General features: G+C 26.1%; 2 protein-coding genes across 10 annotated transcripts in view; one reads left to right on the top strand and one right to left on the bottom strand.

Moving 5' to 3' along the window:
* Positions 1 to 7,679, top strand: part of Rab3-GEF (Rab3 GDP-GTP exchange factor) — a 34,662-nt gene extending 26,983 nt beyond the window's left edge. For 4 of the 9 annotated variants that reach the window (XM_089216747.1, XM_089216749.1, XM_089216745.1 and 1 more), the window contains 4 exons: positions 1,860 to 1,868; positions 4,328 to 4,400; positions 4,473 to 4,519; positions 6,938 to 7,679. In XM_089216747.1, the coding sequence (XP_089072873.1) occupies positions 1,860 to 1,868; positions 4,328 to 4,400; positions 4,473 to 4,519; positions 6,938 to 7,081 (273 nt within the window). In that variant the 3' untranslated portion in view covers positions 7,082 to 7,679. Of the gene's footprint in view, positions 1 to 1,859; positions 1,900 to 4,327; positions 4,401 to 4,472; positions 4,520 to 6,059; positions 6,206 to 6,937 lie in introns of those variants that run through there. The other 5 variants (XR_016189595.1, XR_016189597.1, XR_016189596.1 and 2 more) reach the window with 5 other exon arrangements.
* Positions 7,680 to 8,929: 1,250 nt separating this feature from the next.
* bbc (choline/ethanolaminephosphotransferase 1 bbc) lies at positions 8,930 to 23,560 on the bottom strand. Its single transcript, XM_015521665.2, has 9 exons — positions 23,311 to 23,560; positions 22,807 to 23,150; positions 12,664 to 12,811; positions 12,488 to 12,610; positions 12,301 to 12,404; positions 9,903 to 10,034; positions 9,688 to 9,846; positions 9,487 to 9,612; positions 8,930 to 9,419 (listed from the first exon to the last, which is right to left on the bottom strand). The coding sequence occupies exons 2-9, from the start codon at positions 23,044 to 23,046 to the stop codon at positions 9,174 to 9,176; spliced, it is 1,278 nt and encodes a 425-aa protein (XP_015377151.1). The 5' UTR covers positions 23,047 to 23,150; positions 23,311 to 23,560; the 3' UTR covers positions 8,930 to 9,173.
* Positions 23,561 to 24,767: the final 1,207 nt, after the last annotated feature.

Here is a 24,767-nt window from a genome sequence, read left to right as displayed (position 1 = left end):
ATACATATTATTATTATTTTGTTATTATTAATGACATTTTTTTTTTTTATTTTTTTTTTAGTAGTATTTTTTTTAAACCCTCCCTTCTAACTCAATTAATTTGTGGTTAAAAGAAAAAAAAGTTACCACCACATCATAGATATATATGTATATATTAAAATATCTCTTCATGTAACTTAATAAGTAATATTTATAATAAATGGGATAAAGGGATGTCTACTCATAAAATTATAAATATTAGGTAAAACATGGAAATCAATCAGTAATAATCATTAAACATGAATAAATTGTTAATCATCTTCTTTTAATTCTAATTTTTCTAAATTTTAATAATTAAATTTCAAACATCAGTAGGTTAATACCTACATATTATATCAAATATCTCAATGCATATTTTCATGATCATAAAATATTGTTTTACATTTGGTATCGAGTGGGTTAATTTTATCTAACTTTTTTAAAATTTTTCTTATATTTTCTATTCTATAGAATTTACAAAAAAGTTATATCAATGTACATTTAGTATATATATATATCTATATCATTTTTTTTATCCTACAAATTTAATCAAAACATTTTTTTTTTCTTTTAACTATATTATGGTTACTAAACTTGCATATAAAGAAAGCTGTTAATTACAACTTACTACTACAAATTTATATATTTTTAAGGACCTCTCAAAACTTTCTTAAAACATTATTGTTGTGTTGATATTAAAACATTAACACAATAAATGCGTAAATGAAGCTGCAATACATTTATGTATAATATATTGTATCTATTTATATTCAAATTGTCCCATTTCAAATTCGGGTCGTTGGTATAAATTAATTACATTTAATACTTGATGAATACACGATGAAATAAAAAAGTACCTAGTACCTACCTACTATCATATCATTGTCGTGGATAGGCGTGTATATTTTCTTTAAGCTTTCTATTAACGCGATTTTAACAGAAAATTAGGCATGCGATACTTTATATCTTTTCTGATCTATATATTTTTTTTTATATATATTTACATAATATATATTTTATTTTGTGTGATTGTATATACATATATATATACCGTGTGTCCTAGAAATACAGAACCATTCAAAATGTCTCTTTAATGAATGAATATATTTTATTTATACGTTTAAGTATTTAATATCAACAAATTTGGGAGGAAAACTATACGTATTCACAGCAGATGGTTTAATTTATATCTCTTTTTATCCCAAACTTGTTTGCATTAAATAATTAATGTGAGTGATATTTTGAATGGATCGTGATTATTATTTCTGAGACATATTGTATAAGTATATTCAATATTCAATATTTTTGGATATTTATATTTACATTTTTTTTTTTAACAATTCAGAATGTTCAATACGCTTTATAATTTATTTATTTATTGTTATTTTTATTCTCAAAGTTTTATTAATAACACCACGCTCGTTAAAATATTATACTTCACACGTGTTATAACGCTCATTTATATCTACATATTTATAAAAATATATAGATATATGAATACATAATATATTGATATATGAATACATATATATAAATCAATAAATGTATACAACGGTATGATCATTTTTTATTATCGCCTTGAATTAAATTGAATGTTTTATTTCAGTCAGAAAAACACGTCGTGTTGTTATTTCTCCTGTTAACTGCAAAGTTTAAGAAACTTTTGAGATGGTCCTCGGTCAGGTCGATAATATAATGATTATCGAAACACGATATTATATAATAATATTAATTATTCGTGTTATACCTAATGTTTAGTTGTGTTTTGTTGATGATTTTCAATTGTCCTTTTTTTTTTTTTTATGAAATGTCATAACGCGATGGATTGTTGTCTCGTTCAGGACTTTGAGGTACCTATATTAGCAACATTTACGTTAAAAAGTACGGTTTTGTCATTGGTAATAGATATTATAATATAGTTTTGATTTCCTGTTTGCTATAATAAATCAACCACTCTAGTGCATATTACGTATATACGATTGGACTGTAAAATATTTCGTTTATTTATTTATTTTTCTTTTATTACCTATATATATATATTTATATATATAAATTATGCAGACGAGTAGCGTCACTGTATTTTTTTCTATTATTATTATTTTTAAAATAACTGTTCCTCGGCCGTTCTACCCTACACACACACTAAAAATGAATAATTTAATAATAATGCATTTGTTTAGGAGTTTCTACAACGGGGAGCATGGCTGTAATTGCACAAAACGTTATAAATAAAATTATATTTATTACATATTACATATATATATGCATATAACATAATACCTATTATGTATTCATATACATATACCTACTACCTTAATAAATACCTATCTATATATATGTATATGTGTTAGTGTGTGTGTGTATGTATGTACCTATGTGTGTGTGTGTGGGAGTGTAAGTGTCTGTATAGCATGTCATTAAAAATTAAGTTACCTCAATCAGGTATACATTTCAGTTAAAGTATTTAACAAAAAAATAAATATAATATATTATGTTTATGTATTACTTAAAACACCTTTGTTTTTCAGTACCTACCTACCTTATATATACATATCTATCTATCTATCTATCAACATATATATATATATATATAAAATAGATATATCTGACGCATGTATGTTTACATGTATCTACCTACCTATGTAGTATGTATGTATAAATATGTATATGCATATATTTATACATGTATATCATCAATGTGTATTGATAATAACTATGTGTAACGATTACCTATATAATTATTTACAGTAACTGCCTGGCCATCTCACTAGTTGACTTAAGCTTTGAATTTTGATGTTTGTGCTTTTGTCCGACATATTACATTTCATTATTTTTAACAAAAAAAAAATATAAATCAAAACATTGTTCAACCATATACAATATGTTTTAAGTATTATCACTGTTCTGTGTTTAACTATAGTCTTATTACCGTAAGTGTGTGTACCTATAGAACTATAGTATAATTATAATATTATGTAGCTGCACTGAATTGTTTTTACATTAACTAGTTTGCGCTTACATTTTGTATTACCCACTATTGTGTTGCATGTTTATAACTGTATTTAATTTTAATAATTAACTAGGTATATAAAATATCTGTATGTGTTATTATTAGATACACTAGGTGTAAATTGTAAGATATTTTAAGATTTAACGAACAATACCAATAGGTAGGTAAACCCACTATAAACTCACTTACGATGTGTTACAATACATAAACTATAGCACCGTTATTACAATACAATGGTCAAAAGTTTCTTACCAACATTATATTATCATCTACTTCTTCTTTAAAGCATTAGTTTTCACTAAAAATGGTGTTTTCCTATTTTTGTTCTAATAATAATACTTAAATGTATAATTGTATTTATATATCCAGTCAACACTAAAATTATGTTAAGAATTTTAATATCATTTTTTAAACAACCAATGATTACATAGACATAGCCACATAGGTGTATTTACCATATTATAATATACAAGACCAGTGTCTAAAATGTTGTTTTTTAGAAATGAGATATTTTATTTTCATTGTGTATTAGGTATATGTGTGACGTGTAGAACTGACACATATTACATATTTTTAATAACGATAACATATTATTCGGATAAGATGCTTTCAATTTTGCCCCCGACGTCTTTAACTCTTAATCTGTCAGCGTATAAACCTAATCATTTATCTTAAAGATTATAATTCAAGGGTGCATTGCAATTTTCAATAGCATTTTTCAGAGTATTGAAAAACTATCTATATACAATTAAATCTAAATAAGGTTTGAAGAAAAGTGGGCATTAATATAAGCATGGAACCTATTGAAGAAATAGGTCAGAGAGACTAGATAGTGGTTTTTAATTACTCAGCTTAGAATCGTTCTTTAAATACCATCGTTTATTACTTACTATATCACCTACCTACTTTACGCTAGTTTCTTTAACTAGTTCCTCCATATTTTTAAACAATGGGAAGTCCAAGTCCTTCAATAATTGCGATCGATGTATGTGTTAATATTATGTATTTACCTATAATGTATAAATAAAACATTTACCTAAGAATAATTTAATATTATAATACTTTAAATGAAGTCACTATTGTCTTGATAACAATTTAATTAGTTAGTAGTATAATATACATATATATATATATATATAAAGATCAGTTAGGTGCACACTTTTAAAACCAATGCCGTTGGCAAGTAAACAATAAAATATTGAACAACTATACATAATATATTGCATCATTAGCACATCTAGTCACCACACTTAAAATATTGTTTACATTAAAAACTAATAACTAATTGTTTCGTTTCAGTTTTTTGTTCGTCTTGATCATGTGAGAAAATGTTTTACAGTGCAGAAAAAAATATTTGTTTTGGAAGAATACAGTGAGTAGCTTTATTTATTAGTTTATTTTTAATAACTATTGCAAAAACCCTAATTTTTAAATATGTTTAAAGATCCAAAATTGAAACATATTATTCAAAGACAATACGAATCACCTATGGTAAGTTGCATCTTATAATGTTAAGTTCTAGAATTTAGGTACTACATATAATATAAGTACATGTGAAAAATTGTTTTAAAATAAGTATGATGCATGCTCAAATAAATCGTAGGTAGGCTATATATCGCAATAATATTGCATGATGAATGCTTGTTTAAATTATTATTTATTACTTATTATAATTAGATATTTTAAAATGTTCAAACTACTTTAAAAGAGTGTAATTTTTCAACATAAATAACCTTTAATTATGTATACATTTTAATTAACTAAAATAGATAAACTCAGAAACATTCACATCATATTTTAAAAGGAAATTGTTTATAAATAATTAGTAATTACAATTTATATATTTTAAATTCTACACCTGTTGTTATAAGTATAATATCGTTGTAGAAAATTCTTATCCTACGTATTGCCCTAGACCTGCATAAAAAGGGTGCATGGGAAGCATATGAAGCGAGTATTTAAAATAAGTAGGTATAACCACACACCAATGTTGTTCTGGTGATAATTTGGATGGTTAACCTGCATACCATCCTCACCACCAAGCCAATTCATAAAAGTACATTAATAATTTTTAAATTATAAACAAGTTTATTGTTAAGATACTTATCTGCGTTAATGAGTTGTTTTATTTAATTGATACCTAATAACCAAGCTTTATTAAATTTGTAATTATTAAGACAAAATTATGACTGTTGGTCAGAAATTGAGGAATGATAGAATGTATCTATTATTATCCATATATTTATTTTAAAAGTGTATTTAAACAAAGCTGTATTGTTATATTTCTAAAATATGAATTATTTATCATATACTCTTATTTCCTTCCCTTTGACTACCAACCCAGTCAAAAGAATCTGTGCACCCCTATTTGTGTTTATATAAGTTTTGCCTCTGAGCTATGAGTATGATTTTACTGAGATGTGGTAAACATTTAAAAGTTTAAAACAAAATTTATTTTACTTAAGATGATGTCGTTCCCGCATAAGTTCTTTTGTCTTATTAACCCATAATATACCAAAATATATGTCTAGCAGTTTAAATATTGTATAGTTTGCACAAATATTAGAATGTCAGAGTAAATTGAAATTAAAATGTTGTAAAAACTAATTAGAAAACACAAATATTGTTCTTACTCGTATATTAAGGTTTGATAATACAATTTATTTTAATATGGTTTTATACTCACTGTTATATTTAAGCTAACAACACAAAATTAGAAATGCTGGACATACATTTTGATATATTATTTAAGAAAGATGGAGAGAACTCATGTGGGTAAGATGTCCTCGCATCATTATAACAATGACATTTTTATAATAAGCTAATGTTTATAGCCTCATGCTATTAGTTATAGTTAAATATTTATTAATTTATTTAAATATAAATTAACTGCATCTGCATGACAAAAATTGAATTTGTGTTTATCATGTACCCAAAGAATAATTTTTGCTATGAAAAATGTGTTAATATTGTCGATGGTGATTATTTAACATCGTATTTTTTTTTTATAGTTAACATTGTGTTGTTTTAGGCTAGCGAAATGTTATTGTCTTTGCACCGTATCATGTCTATTGTATATACGCAAACATTGATGCTGAGAACGATGAAAGTCACGGAGAGCTAAATTATTATTATAGTTTAAACTGGAATGTTCTTGTTTGTCACTCCCATATTAAGGTTTTGTTTTGTTTTTTTTTTTTTTTTCATTTACCTTTTGATTTATTATTTCATTACAAATACAATATATCTACATTAATACAAAGTGATCTTTTTTACTTCATGCTACCTACATTCATTTTCTCAGTTGAATTGTCTATTTATAAGTAATTAATAAAAATTTATCTACCAATTATTTATTTATTATTTTATAGCAATAATTTATTATTAATGTATTAATACATAATAATAGATTATTGATATAATAAATAAATCAAAAAAATTATATTCTTTATTAAGTTACTTACTTTATTTTATTATACTTAAAGGTTTAAAAATTAATTTTTTTTTTTTTTGTAAATATGGAATGTCTTTTTATTTAATTAATTAAGATACCATATTTTGATACATGAATTACTTAAACAGAAAATTAATAAAATTAGTATTAGTATTGATATATTACCAATAACCTTATTAAAAAGTCATTTCAAAATAGAAAGTTCCCTGAATTATGATATTATAATCCTTCAAATAGTTACAATAGAAAGTAAACAAATATTAAATTAACTGAGAAAATGAAAGTATAGATTTTATAGATAAGCTATTCATAAATCTCTTTTATACAACTATAAATTATAGTAGCTTAGTTAATGAATTGAATTGCTTTGAAATGCATTGATTTGTCAATAATTCTTAAAATAAATACATTTTATGGTACATACATAACTATTATATCACATTTGTTTGTTTAAGGCTGGACAAATTTGCTATGCAGTGTTATGTGTGTTTTCATATATTGCTGCCGGGCACAAACGGACAATTAGTCAAACGTATAAAGACAAAGCACAACGGAAATTGTCAACATATTCAGCCGAATCAAGTGAAAATAAATGCTAATGTCTCTATACTATAAAATTCAGAAACTATTAAAGTGTTTAATATACCTAATTAAATATTTAATAAATATGGTATTTAAAATTAAGTAAAACATTCTTTTTGTTTATTATCATATAGTTTTAATGTTCAAGGGCCATTTGTGTAAAAATGGATAAATAACTTTCGTAACACCATTTTTTTAAATTAGATTTATTCAGATTATTAACTGTACTGCAGAATATGTTTTCATTTAAAATATATAGAATAACAACAATTATAATAATTATTGTTATTATTATTTATTATCATAAGCATTATAATATTAGGGAAAGAAAAAAGTACCTAATAACAGAATAGTTATATTTTCTTAAACTTATGCAATTGTTATATTTCTTGCAAATACTTAACACATTTGAGCAACTGTGTTATGAATATAAATATTGATAATTATAGATACATACATCTGTTTAGGGCATTATTATAATGTATAGTTGTATCAAATTTTGTTTTAAAATTGTCTTAGTTAAAGTGTTGTACATTTAGGTTTAACATGTGAATGTTAACATTAAATGTGGTGTTAATTTTATCAAATAAAATACAAATACATTGTTTACTACAACTATTTTTTAATTATTATTGTAAATTCCTGCTATAGTTTATGTTTAAGATATTGAAAAAAATATTTAAATTCATAACACAATCATTTTTTTTTATAAAGTTTAATTAAAACTAGAATTCCCATTAACCATTCGTTTTAACATTAAAAAATATAAACATTGATTGATATAATATACATTGTATTCATTAATAAAATGTATAAAACAATAATTATACTACTTGAACTGTTTCTAAGATTTTTGGATGGTATTATGAACAACCTCTAAACTATAACCAAGACTAGTGAAGTGTTACATCTCATCTAGAATGTGCCCTGGCGTTTTCTAGCTGTCAAGTAACTATCAGACATTGTATGACATTTGTGAAGGCTGATTGAAAACAATCTTAGGGGATCCTTAGACAGATCCCAAGAATATATCATCTCGTCAAATGAGTTATGGCTACATACAATTTGCTGTGCTAATTTTAAGTTAGTATACTTATTTTTCTGTGTACCCTGCAGTTGTCAGCTATTGTGTAAAATGTTTTCTAAATATGACTCAGATTTAATGAGTATATAAATAATAGACAATAGTTAAATGGTCGTGTACTACTATATGATAATCTTCTAAATTGTTACATAAGAACATGTAGTCCTTAACAAATTATATTGATTTATGTTTTTTATTTTTCTAAATTTAAATACTTAAGATTGTGGACTAAAAATCTATTTGGATAGAAAAGAGCAACACAAGTCTCATACATCTCTATTTAATGATAGAACACTTAAGACCAATTAGAAGTTTTTGAAATTAACTATAAAAACAAAAATTCTTACACAATAGCCAAATTTTGAACGGTCTATTTAATATAATTTATCAAACAATAAAACTTCAAAATAGTTACAAATACAGTACAATTTTTTTATGAACCACCTATACAATTAAATTATGATATACAGTATAAACATATTCATTTAATAGAAATTATATACTTTTGAATTAAGCACTATAAAATGTTGAAACAAATGTTGTTCTTTAAACTTATCGGCAATAGTGAACTTGTACTCAATGTAATACCCTAATAATAAATTTATATTAATTATGGGAATTCAACATTTCAATACAAAGTCCATAATATTGTTTTGAATAATGTTTTATAATCAATATTAATTACATAGTTAACTCAAAACCTATCCCATTATTTACTAAATGTAACCACTCAAATTGTATATACTAATAATATAATATAAGGCAAAGACTACATCTCACATAAAATAACAAACAGTCATTGTTAATATATTTATGTACAATTTGGCAATAGTAGGTTATCATTTCACCTAATATACATGTGATTGCATTAGCCGCGTACTCAGTACGAATAAATATAATAACAAATATAATTACATTAGAAATAAAAACCAAAATATCAACAAACACTTCAATATTTTTATATTGATTGCTTATCGTCGACAATGAGATTAACAATGATTAACACTACAATTAACTTAATGCTATTATTTTGTTTTCGTTTTTGATGGATATATAAAACTAGTAAATGTAGATGGATATTTAAACTGTTGGTACAAACCACTTGAATTGTTGCTCCCATTTTTACTATTTGTACCTGTAATTTTAAAAGATGCACCAGATTTTGCAGTTGATGTAGTAGTAGTTATATAAAATAAATAAACTCGTAAATGATCACATATTTCTTTGCAAACAAATATTGAGTATATTGCTAGATCAATAACGGTCCAAGCCTGCAATTATTAATTCCAATTTAACAGAATATTTAACAAAAAAAAATAGAATATTTCAAATTATTACCATGCAAACACACAGCACATAGTATTCTGGTAAAATAGAATCAAAATATTGATTTAAAAATAACATGGCTGGGCCTATTAGCGTGGAATCGACATATTCAATTGGACTTTTAGTCATATGAGCAATCTAATAACAGAAAATAAGACAACATAAAATCGTTTAATAAAAACAAAAATGTAATACAGAATAAAGATTACTTACCACAAGTTTATTTGTTATTTTAGCAGTAACTAAACCAAATGCCATTATATAAAGTACAGGATGGGTTTCGTAAATATTTTCGGTACTCTTGCAAGCAATGATATACCCAGGCAGGACCACTAATATAAGAGGAATAGCAGGAGACAAAACACTTGTACCCTAAAATAAATAAATAATGAGGATTTATTTTAGTCATAACTAGTTATTTAACTTACGGCAACTGAAGATCCATTTTTGCCAATTCCACCAGTAAGTATGACAGATAGATTTGATTTGGCTAAAACCATCGATATAGCTAATGTCGTAAGCAATAATATAAACTTCAGCTTGACATTAAAAAGAGGCATCTAAAAATAAAATAAAAATATTCATAATATATTATTTACGGTATAAAAATATTATAATATTATCATGCAATACAAACATAGTTTAAAACCACTAGTGATACAGAGAGTAATATTACTAAACTAGATATGCACATTGCACATATCTCATAAAAAAAATGATAAATAAAATCTATTACAACAAAACAATATCCTGTAAGATAACAATATTATTTCCTTTCTGAGATACTATAATAAATTATTTACAATAGTATCACAGTATTTATTGGCAACAGTGCAAGTATTTATACTTATACAGCTTAATTAATATATTATTATATATTATTAAGGTTAGTTGAACATAAAAATAAGTTTATAGGGTTCAGATTTCTTAATTATAATTAAAAATGACTGTTTTTTAACACCCTAAATAAAATATAGCATAATAATTTTGACCTATCAACGTATATATTTTTAATGATCAATATTCCGTGAGAAATATGTTTAATCAATCATAAATTGTAATAAATAAGTAATCAATTTGCCATTTCTGTTATATAATCAATTAATTTAATGATTAGTTGCCAAAATTAGTATTGTTTGTTAGAAAAAAAATATAAAAAAATATATACATGGTGCCCGTGGGGATTTACACATTGTGATATCTCACGAAATAATGGATATCAATATTCTGGTTTTATAATAAGATTCACAGGGATAAGAACTACAATTATTTCATTTTTTAATTTATTTTAATGGTTTTGTAGAAAATTCAAAATGTTTATTGAATTATTTCCAAAAAAATTATAGATACCATTAATTACCTAATTTTTTAAAGTTTTTCTAGTTTTGAAGAAATAAAATATGATTATAAACTATTAGGAACACGGAAAGTATTCGGAATTAAATAAAAAATATATTTTTTAACTTTTTTACCAAAACATTAAAATATGAAATAACTGTAGTTCCTATCCCTGTGAGTTTTATTAAAAAATCAGAATTTCGATATCACCATTATTTCGGGAGATATCGCAATGGGTAAATCCTCACGGGACACCCTGTATAATTATTTTATAAATAATAATAATTCAGAGCTCGGGACTTAAAGCATTTGCTTATTTTTATGGATTGACTTAAAATGTAGCATAGTGCTATGGAAGTGTATATCATGTTATAATACGTTTAATTATGAATTTTGAAAGTGCTTTTTTTCGCTTGCTTCAGCGATTTTTCAAAAAATGCTTATTTCCAGTTTTTCTGATTATTTTTGCTTATTTTACCAGTATTTCTACGTTTTTACAATGTTTTCAACTATTATAAATATCGTTTACATTTTATTTTTCAGAAAATCCCTAAATCCTTAAAGTCTCGAAAGTGAAGTTTAATTTATTTTATAATATAAAGATAAAGATTTATTTTTATTTTGTTTGATTTTTTAGTTTTTTGATAAATATTTTTGCGAAATTTAAGTTTTTTAAATACTTATTTGAGTGCTTATAAAGATGTTTTTAATAGCTTTTTAAGCGCTTATTTTAATGATTTTAAGTACTATAAGTACCGAGCCCTAAATGTTTTAGTAGGTAATGGTTAATTAGAAACACATTTAACACAGTTGGACTATAGCTACATTCAACACATCTGATAAAACTAATTGATCTAGAGGTCTTGTATGACTAAGAGGACGCCAATCAGTGCACCCATGCACAACACAGACAATTTTTGTAAAGCAGAATTAACCTCCTTATGTAGTTAGCCTTAATATAAGAAAAGACCAATCATCAAATTTAAAGTTAAGAACATTATTGATGTTCTTAAGTTGGGATTTACAAAATGTTTACATTTTAAAACAAGATATGGGCATTTTCAAATTCAAACACATTTAAAAATTAAATTACTATAAAAAAAATCCAACATAAGAACTCCGATAATGTTCTTAAGTTAATAGTAGCTAATTTTGCTCAATTTACAAACAATTAAGCTATAACACAAGGTCAAAGCTACTCAACGTAAATTTACTATGTTACTTGTAGGTAATGGCTGGTAGGCCACAGAGAAAATACAAAAAGTAAGCTGATATTCTCATAATATGTATGGCAACCCCTACACTCTCGGAAATTTTGGCGATAATCAATACCAATAAATAATTATACTGTTCTTGAAACATTTATATAATGACCATGTTTATTTCCTGATTTATTTAATTATAGATGTTTGAAAACATTTTTTCTATAAAGTACACGGTCTTGTTTAAATATACGTATTATCTACTATCATAGGATATGGTACTTACTTCATAATCCCAAATACCGGTACCAAAAACAGCGGACATTAAATGAAGAAATATAATAGATAATTGAGTTTCTGTGACATCAAATTTACCAAAACGTAATGTGCCTAAGTCATAGGAAAAAAAACAGCAAAACATTACATAATACTTAATTAGAATACCATTACTTTTTTAAATATTTTTAACATACCAGAAACATAAGTCTGCCAATGAGCAAAATAAAATAAGGCAACAGCAAAAAAACTTTGAAAAAACATCCATGATGGGTATTCTCCAAGTTTTACTGACACACAGGCTGACAATGTTATAAACACTGAAATAAAAATGATTAATTTGGATCTAAAATAATATTAAAACTAATTTTACCAGTAGAAACAGAATCACAACCATGATCAAATAATTCTCCTAAAGGTGAAGAAGAACCAGTTCTTCGAGCTTGCTTCCCATCAATGGCGTCTAAGCTCTGATAAACAAATAAACCAAAACCACACAAAAAGCTTGCCCATCTAGGTATCTGAAAATGTTATTACAAAAGTTTAAAATTAAGATTTGAGTAAATATACAATTGAATCATAAAAATATTTTAATTTAACAACATTACATTACATTCAGATATCGAGCTAATATTAAATCATTCACAGTGACCTTAACTGGCTCTTCATCTACTGAAATATTTTCAGGCGGAAATATTCATGAATGATTTATGTTTTCTATGCTCCCTTGGTTATTAGTATATAACATACAATATATTACTATGTACTTTAGATTCTTAGCAGAACGATGAATGTATTGAATTTATAATGATGAGTGTCGAGATAATCCTTTAATTTTCAACTCCAGTGGCTTTTCCGATGGAAAAGTGAATTTAGTTGGTGCATTGAGAAAGTCAAAATTTAAATTTCCAAGTAGTTTAAAAAAGTGCCGGGGAAAACGGAAAAGAGTTCACTGAATATTTATAATTATAATTTCTTAAATTATTTTGATTTATTTTAAGCTGTTTACGTACATTAAGTTTTCAATTTTTTTTGTTTTTTTTTCTATAAATATCAATTAAGTTTTATTTGTTGGATAAAAAAGCTTGAAAACTTAATCAAGGTTCCACATAACTTTATATAATAACAGTAGGAAAATATTAGAAATACATAGGAAACTATATTTATAACCATTTAAAGTTTGAATTTTGATAAAATACGTAAAAATCACAAAAATTTGTAATTATTTGGACATAGAAATTCATAACAATTTTTTAATTTATATCTAAGATTTGAAAATTTAAAACAAAATCCTCATACATTTTTTTAGCTTTATCAAAAAAAAAAAAAAAAATGCTATATATTTTTTTAAGTCTTTGAAGTCCAAATTTGTACAACATTAAATATTCCATTCGATTTCGCATACAAAGATTTTCTTATCCTGTTGTTTATCAAAAACTCTAAACCGTATGAACTTGAAATTGTCACCAAATGTTTATTTTATAATTTTCTTTAAATGACAAAATGTTCAAAATATTTCAACTCTTTTTAAATTATTTATAAACATTTGAAATTTGAAATTTTAGATTCTGAGTGGAGCGATAAATATATTGACTTAACAATGATGTGTGTTTTTCTATACTTATATTTCTTGTGTCTATGTACACGATAAGTAATCGAAATTATTTTTCAATTTTCAACTTTAGTATCTTTTCAGATGGGAAATTGAATCTAGTTGGTGCATTGGGAAGGTCAAATTTCCCAAAAATTTTCAAGTTTTTTTTTTTATTTAAACTTTGTGGATACAATTAGTTTCAACAATTACGAATTACAAAATACAAATACAGTAAATACCGTTACAAATACAATAGAAACAGTACAATATAAAATTAGATTAAAAAGCATAAATGGTTAAAGAAAGATAATATATTTAATATGATATTTTTTTGTTGGTTTGAAAGTATACTTATAGAATCGAAAGGGATGTTGTAGGTACTAAAAATATATAATAGGTGGTCACGATGTGTGGATAAGCTGGGACAGATGAAGAGTAGATGGTTTATATCACAGACCATTGGGTCATTGTGTAGCGTGCAGAGAGAGGAATCGTTCAGTGACAGTTAAAAGGAATGAGAAGGAAAACGTGTGCGTCCAAACCGGAGGCGGGAGAACGATGTTATGCATTTATGAGAAAGATCGAGATTATGAAACTATGGTAGTGTTGGTATGGTTGGAGATATCATTCTGTACCAAGTGGCGAAGTGAGTAGGGAGTGAACCCCAATGTTTAATCCAAAGATTAGATTAGATGTACAGGACCTGAGAATGGGGATAAAATCAGTCCATGGAATTTTCGTACTTGAAGGGAATCTGAGGGAAGCAGAAGATTTGGCTAGTTTGTCAGCGAATTCGTTTCCCGCAATTCCAGTGTGGCCTGGTACCCATATGAATTGAATGTCCAAGCTAGATTCCGTAAGGGAGAATAAAATATGTCTGATAGTGATTATGAGAGGAGAGAGTTGTGATTTGAAAACATTAGAGGAGAGGGCTTGAAGACAGGACAGATAAAATTGTGTAGAGTGCATCAATTCAGCTGTGAAAGAGGATAAGGTGGGAGGTAGATTGTTAGAGAAGGAAATATGAAAATCCGGGATATAAAAGGAATATCCAGCTGATAGGGGAGACAGGCCGTCCGTGAAAATTAGGATGGAGAGCGAGGTGTTATGGATGAAATCAAGAAAGATATTGTTCACATAATCGGGTGGTGCGGAGATTAGAAAGGTTCGTGAGTGATTTAGAAAGTTATTATTTAGGTGAGTGATGGTGGGAAAAGTAAGGATTTTCAAGAGTTATAAAAACTAAAACAAAAATTTAGAAAAAACGGGAATTTTTACACAAAATCTGTTTTTGGATATTGGTGTAACATTGAAACAAATTACCATAGATGCATGCAATCTTCGCTGTGTTTATATTGGCATTTCCTATAATTGATAAAATTTTTTAGTTTTTTTTCTTTATAAATGCCAATAAAATTTTATTCGTCGGGTAAAAAAAACTTCAAAATGTAATATAAGGCTACTAATATACGTATTGTCACAATAATTTACAAATAACACAATAATTCAAAAATATTAAAAATACAGTCACATTTTTTTTAATAAGCATTGAAAATTAGAATCTTGACAAAATACGTGAAAATTACGAAAATTAACTAACTATTTTGGGATAGAAATTCATAAAAATTTATCTTTTTAAATCTAAGATTTGAAAATTCATTACAAGATTCTTCACGTGTTTGTCTACTTTTATCAAATAAAAAAAGCTTACCGGGAAATTAACTTAAATTTTTATGAGAATTTGAATTACAACATTTTTACAGTTACTTTAAGTTCAAATTTGAATGAAATTACATATTAAATAACCAAGAATAACAATTTTAGTTATGTTGTTGTAATTTAAAAATATAATTCGTGGGTACTTAAAATTTTTAAAGTACATATTATATTCTAATTGTAATAGTTGATGTCGTTAATAACGTATATTAATATATTGTATATAGACCACTTTTTTAAAAATATTCATTAAATTAAATCCTAACTTTAAAAACAAGTCTACAAATATTTAGCTTACGTTATTTTATTATCAATGGAACTTTATTAAAGACCAGACATTTATAGTACTCTTTGTAGAAAATTGGCTACATGTTACTTGCGTCTAAAATGCTCGGACGCAACTTCCTATCATACGTATTTGGGTAAAACACAAATGCGTACGTTCATTACCGGCGATACCTTTTTAAGTTACACGATTCCGTATGATTTTACCTATTATTTTACTACACGATTGCGTACGAAGTTTTAGGCGTTGTTGCCAATTTTTATACCAGTATATAATATATATATCACATAATATATGACCAGGGTTGAGATTTTATAGCATTCGCATATTTCCAGGGCGGTGCGCGGTGGAAGGCACGTGCGACTTGTGCGACCGCACATATTAGAAAATGACAAGTGTCAAGTTTCAAGATTCTCGGCAACAAATATTAAATACAGACTAATAGATTATTTATCCATGTTTTGGCAACATGCTTATCTTACAAATCATATTTTTTGTTTATAAAGTAAAAATTAAAGGAGCAGCTGCACTATGTCAGTTGGTATAGAAAGCGACTTTCGGGTGCACAATATAAGAAGAGAAAAATTTTAAATGTAATATAGCCCAGTTTATAATTAATTTTGTTAATTTTGTATAAATAATACTATGTACTAATTACATAGCAAAAATTATTGAAAGGGGCCGTATTTTTTTAACTGCACGGGTCGGCAAAATACTTAGCGCCGGCCCTGCATATTTCTTATGAGATGCTTAGAAAATAACAAAGTAAGCTAAAAATGTATTTCATGATACAGAGAACACAAATTAAAAATTTTAATTTTATTTTTTTTGCATATTTTTTAATTTTTAGTGCTTTTTGCCATTATTACTTGTTTTTGAATCAAAATTGGTCTTATTTCATGAATTTATATATTTTTGTCAATCAAATTATCAAGTATTTTTAGTACCGCAAATGGACCTAAAAGCTTTCATAGGACTTATAATGGACAATTTCAAAGTGTTCATTCTCCAACACATGTTATTATTCAAATATTGAAAGACACTCAAATGCAAACCAGATGAATTATACAATCGGTTAATAATGGGAGAATAAAGAAATTGGCAAAAAAAGACTTAAACAGAATTCAATAAAGGATTAAATACAGTAAAGGATTATGATGAGTATAAAGTCCATAAAAATGTAATTCAATATTTAAAAGTATAGTATTAGGTTATAGATGTAAAGGAATCCAAATTTAAGCATTTAAAAAAAAATTATTTACGATAATTTTATTAAAATAATAATTGACGATTTTATTTGTTTATTAATTACTTTTTACTATTAAGTTAACCTCATTTTATTTATTATATTATTATTATTATATATTATATTATTATTTATTTTATATACGATGAAAATGACAACGTTGCATACAATTTCATACGCAATCGTGTTATTTTTATTTTTTCTTAAAGGTACTTTTAAGTTTTAACCCGTCTACAAACATACGCAATCGTGTTGCCAAAAAAGATAAACGTACGCCACCTCTAACTTCATATTTATTGGCGGGTTATTTGCGTCCAAACGATTGAGAAATTATGTGTATCCATATATTAATAGTCAAAAAGGTATCGTTGAAAATGATATTATAATGACCATTCTCAATCATAATTTCTTATCGATATAATTTGGCATTTAATAAATTAAGACAAATACCTTTAATCTACCTCTCATGGTGGAGGTGATATTTTAGAGATATACAAGTCTATAGGCATCTGCCTATGAACAATTTGTAGTATCAGTCAGTGGCGTGCGCAGGAATTTGGTATGGGGGGGGATGTCATAAATAAAAATGTATTATATTTATGTTGATGAACTAGAGATCCAAAATCCACTCGTTAGAAGACTAAAAAAAAGCCCATGGGGGGGGGGATATATCCCCCATCATCCCCCCCTGCGCACGATACTGGTATCAGTTTCAGTCAATACTGTATACGACCTACCAACGTACGTAATTCAATTAAATATGGAAACTCAGATTGGCAGTTTAAAATTGAATAAGAACTTCGAGGTTGTAAATGGGTATAAATTTGGATTTCATAAATTTTTAAAAGGAAATGTCTTACGATGGAAGTGTTCTAAAAAAAGCTTTTAATAGTTACTTTAAAAATAATGATCAAAACAAAGTTGTAAATTAAGTCACTTAGCATAATTACGAAGTTGAAAATGAAGAATCATTAAATCGACAAATTGTAAGTAATGCAATAAAGCGTAAAGCATTTGATATATGTGTAAAACCATCAAAATTAATATGTACACGACTTAAAAATGGTCCAACAAATATTACTCAACCAGGTATGCAGCTAATTCGAAAAAATATTTACAATGCTCGACAAAAAATAATACAAAAGGTTCCGTCCAATTTGACTGAAGTTTACAAGTTATTACGTAGGTAATGAAATAATTATTACTGCAGAAAAAGAAAATTTTATTACCCGATAAAGAATCAAATTCTTATATAGAAGCTATTAATTATATAAATGAAAAATGCTTGAAATTCAACCAAGAATTTTCACCGAAATATATTTATTTCGATTTTGAAAAACCATTCACAAAGCTGCAATTTAAGTATGGCCGAAAGCTGATATAAAAGGATACAGATTTCATCTGGGACAGGCATAGTAAGGTGTGCAATTATAAATTAAAAATGTTTGTTCATTTGATAATGTTTTATGAAGGTGGCGTAAGATTCAACCTCTCGGATTATCAAATGAGTATAAGTCAAACACCGTTAACGGACAATTTTTGAAACAGTTTTTGGACTTACTTTTTTGCTACCAAAAAAAATAAACGTTTTATGTACAATCTATTGACAATTATTTATCCTGCTGACAAAATGTATCAACAATTTTGCGATTATATTCTAAATAATTAAATCTCTGAAGATTCGAATTTCCCTCCTCAAATATGGACTGAGTGTTCTTCTAGTCTTCGATGAACCACTAACTCATGCGAATAATTTCATTTGAAATTTAATTCTTCATTTTATCATCCACACCCAAGCCCGTATTATTAAAAATTTCCGCCAGGGACCACATAAAATTTGCCACCCCACTCTCCACAAAAAATAAAAATAAAGATATTTTACTTTATTGATATTACACAATTGTAATAGTAAATAGTTAAATTAATATAAAATAAAACTCAGTATAATAACCAATGTATAATATTATTTAAAACAATTTTATAAAATGACACAACAATTTGAAAGATAAAAATGTTCAATTAATTTATAACTTCATAAATTTTTATTTTACATTTTTGATCATTTCAATATTTTGACGCCCCTAAACCTAATTTTTTAACATTGTCACCAGGGGCAATTGCTCCTCCGAGCCCGACCTTAAATACGAGCCTTCTCACACCATAAAATTTTCAAGTTCATCAAAGTACTAAAAGAATTTCAAATTAATATATATATTCTAATGAACAGATCGAATTAACCAAAAAAAATTATAAAAGTGACCAAAAAGATAAAATAAAATTTATCAAAACTCAAATTGCCAAAACTTAACATCAAAGAAATTAATAGTATGTTATTTATAAATTTATAATCATAACTACCTAATGTATGTCATACATTTTTAGGTAATATTGATTTATAACAACTATTATAGTTTTTTTAAGTTTATTTATTTTTTTAAATTATATGACAGTATACATAATTGTGTTTTATTTTCGTATTATCTACATAATATAGATCTGAAATTAGTGATTTTGTGAAATATTTTTTAAATTGTAATATAATATAAGCAATTTTGTGAAATATTTCTAAATTTAAATTTTTTTTTATTAATTTAATAAATAAAACAATTTACATACTTAAACCTTTTTTTTTTCTTATGTAACGTATGCCTAACTATAAAATTATATTGTAACGAAATTATTATTCGAGACACGATTAACACATCAATATTTACAAGTAAGTTGCGTCCAAATTGTTCAGACACAAGTTACCTGCTATTATCAATTTAGGCACAAGTAGTATGCACCGAGAAAATTTAAAAATAATTTTAATAGTTTGGCAAAATATTTTAAAGGTAACTATGTTATAAGGTTTTTATTAACAATCATGTCTATGGAGGTTAAAATTTGAAGTTATACCACTTATAAAACTGCCATTAATAAAATAATGACTACGCAACATATAATTGTGTATAAATAAATATTAAAACAGAAAAAATAATGGATGTAAAATAAGATATACGTTAAAATAAAAATAAAAATCATATTGCAATAAAATAAAAAATTGAATTTTATAATTTTATAAAAAACAATAACTAAATAATTATCTTTGTAGCTTTTTTAAAGAATAATATATTGAATAATGTGGGTTCATTCAGACTTAAATCACTTAATATAATAATTTTATATTTATCATAGAGAAAAAAATAGCCGAATTACTGGACGTACCATATTAGAGCACAGCAATATTACTGAGTCTACTGAAAATAAGAAAAAAATACTTGCAATACATAACTATACAGTTATAAAATAAATATAAATTGAAAAAAGAATGATACTTATGATTTAATCACCAAAATAAATGTATTAAAAATAAATTTCACTATGTTTATGAAATTAAGTGTATGGTAATTACTAGTTAATGCACAATATGATCTTTCTTAATTTCCAAAATTCAAATTGTTTTAATATTATTACTGCTAAACCATTAGATTTATTTATATATAAGTAATGTATAGAAACTAAAATTGTCAATATTTTTAAAATAATGGATATATATACAGGGTGATTTTTTTATCATGAACCACTCATTATTTCAAAAAGTATCAATGTTTTTTAAAATATTTTTTTACAAAGTTTCATATTGTTAAAAAAACAACGTTTTTATGAAAAAATTATATTTTTTAATATTTTTTATCCTTATAATTTTTTAAGTTTTTTACTTTTTTGAATGGCAACATAGAGTTTTAATTTCATATTCCAAAGCAGAATATTTTTCTAAGTATTTTGATACGTAAAAATCGAATTTTGGACGAGTAGTTCATGAGTTATAAGTATTTAAAGTTTAGACAAGCGGAGTAGTGGACAAACATTTTGCGGGGTAACCCCGTACCACTCCACTCCGCCAATCTAAACTTTAAATACTTATAACTCATAAACTACTCGTCCAAAATTCGACTTTTACGTATCAAAATACTTAGAAAAATATTCTGCTTTGGGATATGAAATTAAAACTCTAGGTTGCCATTCAAAAAAGTAAAAAACTTAAAAAATTATAAGGATAAAAAATATTAAAAAATATAATTTTTTCATAAAAACGTTGTTTTTTTAACAACATGAAACTTTGTAAAAAAATATTTTCAAAAACATTGATACTTTTTGAAATAATGAGTGGTTCATGATAAAAAAATCGCCCTGTATAAGCATCATGATTACATCACAGTAATATTAGATACCATATTTAACCTGACAAGAAATTTATTTGAAAATGAAAAAGAGTAAAAAAGAGCAACAATTATAATTTTAAATATTTTTTGATTTGTTTAAATAAAAAATTAAATTATGATTAATGATGTTGTTGTGTTTCAAGATTCTTTTGACATCAAGTTTATTTTCTGAAAGGTTTTAATCAAATATTTTTAATGGTGTAATAAATAGAGTTATTGTGGGTAAACACTAAACATATTTCATACAGATATGGATAAAATAATAATTGTAAAAGTTCCCTTCAAGATTTTAAATCCCTAACAAATTGTTAATTTTTAAAAGTGGTATAGATAAAAAGATTTACAACGTTAAAGTTTTAACTCAAATGAATATTTAAATAATCATGTAAATGTAAATTATTTTAGGTGGGATGTAGATATATTTATTACTAAATAGAAAGTACTACTAATAGATCTAAACCAAACAGTGAGTCATAACTTAGTAAAATTATAACTCAAAACAAAAGTAACATATTTTTCAAACAATTACTCACATATAATGTTCCAATTATTTTTAAAACAATGTAAAAATAATGTAAGATAATATCAAAATAATACAAATATAATACTCAATATACATATTTAATGTATTTAAACATTATTATTATATCATTGAAATTTAATAATACTAATAATAATAATAATACACTGTTCTACATTTTACATTTAAAAATAGTTTGAATAGTAGAAATGATATTTTATATATTTTTATTTAATAAGTACTAAGTAGTTGATATTCAAATATGTAGATTTTGTGCTCATTGATATTTTGGACATTTGAAAAGGTCTATCTTCTAAATTCAACTAATTATATATATTATGAACAAAGATTATACACATATTAAGTAATAAACAAAACAAATTCTAATATTTAGATACACATATTGATCCTTATAACAGTGAACATTTAATATTTCAAACAGTAGGGACTTGTTGCAAAAATTCAAGCTATATCAGATTCTAACATGATGGAATCAATACATAAAACTAATAAATAGGGCTTGGATTTCAATGCAATATCTTTCTTTCCAGAAGCATTATATATTAATATTGATTTTTTTCCATAACCACTATTTGATGGTCAACTTGTTTTTAATCTAAACAATTATTCCACTGAAATATTGTTGGTTTTTTAGGTTATAATAAACATTATTTAGTAATTTTTGGGACATTAAAATCCAAGCCATATTAATAATGATATCATCAATAAACATGACAGTAAAAAATTAAGGGTAACATAAATAAGGTGTTAGTTAGAGACCTAGAGTCACATTTACCTTAAATTTTCAGATAAGTTAAGACTTTAAAAAATAATGAGTCATCTCTTTTAAAAGAATAATTGTGCATGGTTAATTAAATAATGTGTATATATTTTTCAAATATTTGGTCTATGTTAATTTCAATTAAATGAAATTGAAATATCCACTTACTTCTGAATTAGCATCTGGACTATAACGTATAATCAGCAGTGTAGTGACAATATTTACGATCAATCCAATAAGTGTTATTAAGTTTGGTGCCATCCATATGGGTGTTTTTAATAGTAGCCAATTCCAAAAAGGTTGCAGGTACACATCAGTAAGACTTCGGCTCTCACATTTATATGTATGCTCGCCTAGTTTCTTGAGTTGAACTGGTAAGAGTATTTTATTTTTCGTAACACAAAACATTTTGGTAATGATGCTTGAGTACCGACACTACATCAATGACTAAGTAACGTTAGATGAGTTATGTTTATAAGTTTTGGTGTCGCTACTGCATCGTGAAGATATGTCTAGAACAAAAATTTAATCTCAGTACTCACGTAAAATAAAATTTAGAGTCGCGAAAAGGAAAACTGACACCAGCATTATTAATATTATGTAATTATTGTATTATTGTCTCTGACAAAAGAAAAAACAATAAGGAATTAAGAAAAAATCATAGGTACTTACATCATATTTTGTGTGGTCAACAACGAGCCATTTTTATTCTTAGAAAATGTACAAGCATTGCATTTATCGCGACCTATCTAATAAGTACGTTTAAACTTTAACCTCTAACCGAAACACGTTCAGACTCGAGTTAAAAGCGAAATAATAATGCGTTCAAAAACTATTGTGAAATATTACGTGAAAACGATGAAGAGCCAGTATACATTCGTTATCGATAAATGACGATAATGCTCGCCGGATATCAATCAGACCATATTCGTTCGACTAGTGATAAGGCCGCCGCCGTGCCAAAACGTCTCGCCAACAGCGTGCTTACGTCATTCCATGAACAAAATAATATCGTTATATTGTGCCATGGCACGTCGCTCGTCGGCGGCAGCAGCTGCAGCAGCTGCTTAGCAAATCGCAATCGATTAATTTCAACAATCGACAAACTGTCGACAGATGCATTGTTGGTACAAAAAAATAACTATTGAATACAATTTTTCAATTGAGGTATTTTACAACTATACAATTTTAATTACATAATGCGACTTTAGACTTATCAAGGTAATTGAATTAACTAATAAATAAATCATATTTATCTATCAATATTACTTCCATAAAAAATTATTCGACGATAATATTTTAATGATATCTTTTTAATTATATAATATATAGCCATCATACAGGTAATTAATGAATACATTACAAATTCTCGAACTGAATTCAAAATCGAATAGTAATCGATGATAACCTCAATATAATTACTGATATTTTCATTGATTTTGTTTTGCTACAAATATAAAAGAAATTAATTTAATTAATTACTTTGCCATCAGAAGCTCACTGTCGTGAAACTCGGGGGGGGGGGGGGGAATTTAGCCGTGAAACTTGCCAAGAGTGGATGGTAGACACAAAAATGTTTTTTAAATTACTGATAAATGTCGTTTTTGCCGTGGTGGTTGATTAAAAAAACAACAATTTGAGGAGGTGAAAACGTTAAAGTTTGCATGGCGGTCTAGTTTCGAAAGCAGGGTTGTTTAAATATCAAGTTAGAGTGTCTAGAAATCTTACAAAGCCGTAAAGTCGGCAATAATTGAATAATACGATCCGGTTCACAATCAGCATGCCCGGTGCTTTTCAGTGGCGGCGCGAGGTAAAATTTATATGTGGGCGAAGTAGAGGCCGTTTTTTAAATTTTTTTAGTAAACAAAATTTTTGTGTAGAACTATAGATGCTTCTCCCATATTTTTCTATGGTTAATTATAAATCCCTTTGAAGTGCGAGGCCGTGGGCAATGGCCCACTTCGCCCACGCCTATCGCCGCCACTGGTGCTTTTTCTTATGTAAAAAAATGTAAATTCGAAATTCATATTTTTTAATAACTGATAAGTCACCTTAAGCGAAAATCGATCAATGTTCGAGTTATCCACCAAGATAGGTAGTCCGACATTATGCAATCGCGGACAATGTGC

The sequence above is a fragment of the Diuraphis noxia genome, unplaced genomic scaffold (genome assembly GCF_037042655.1).
Source record: "Diuraphis noxia isolate RWA-SAM2 unplaced genomic scaffold, SU_Dnox_SAM2 contig0001, whole genome shotgun sequence".
Lineage (NCBI taxonomy): Eukaryota > Metazoa > Arthropoda > Insecta > Hemiptera > Aphididae > Diuraphis > Diuraphis noxia.
The sequence above is the reverse complement of the archived record's forward strand: the minus strand, read 5'-3'. Positions and strand labels throughout refer to the sequence as shown.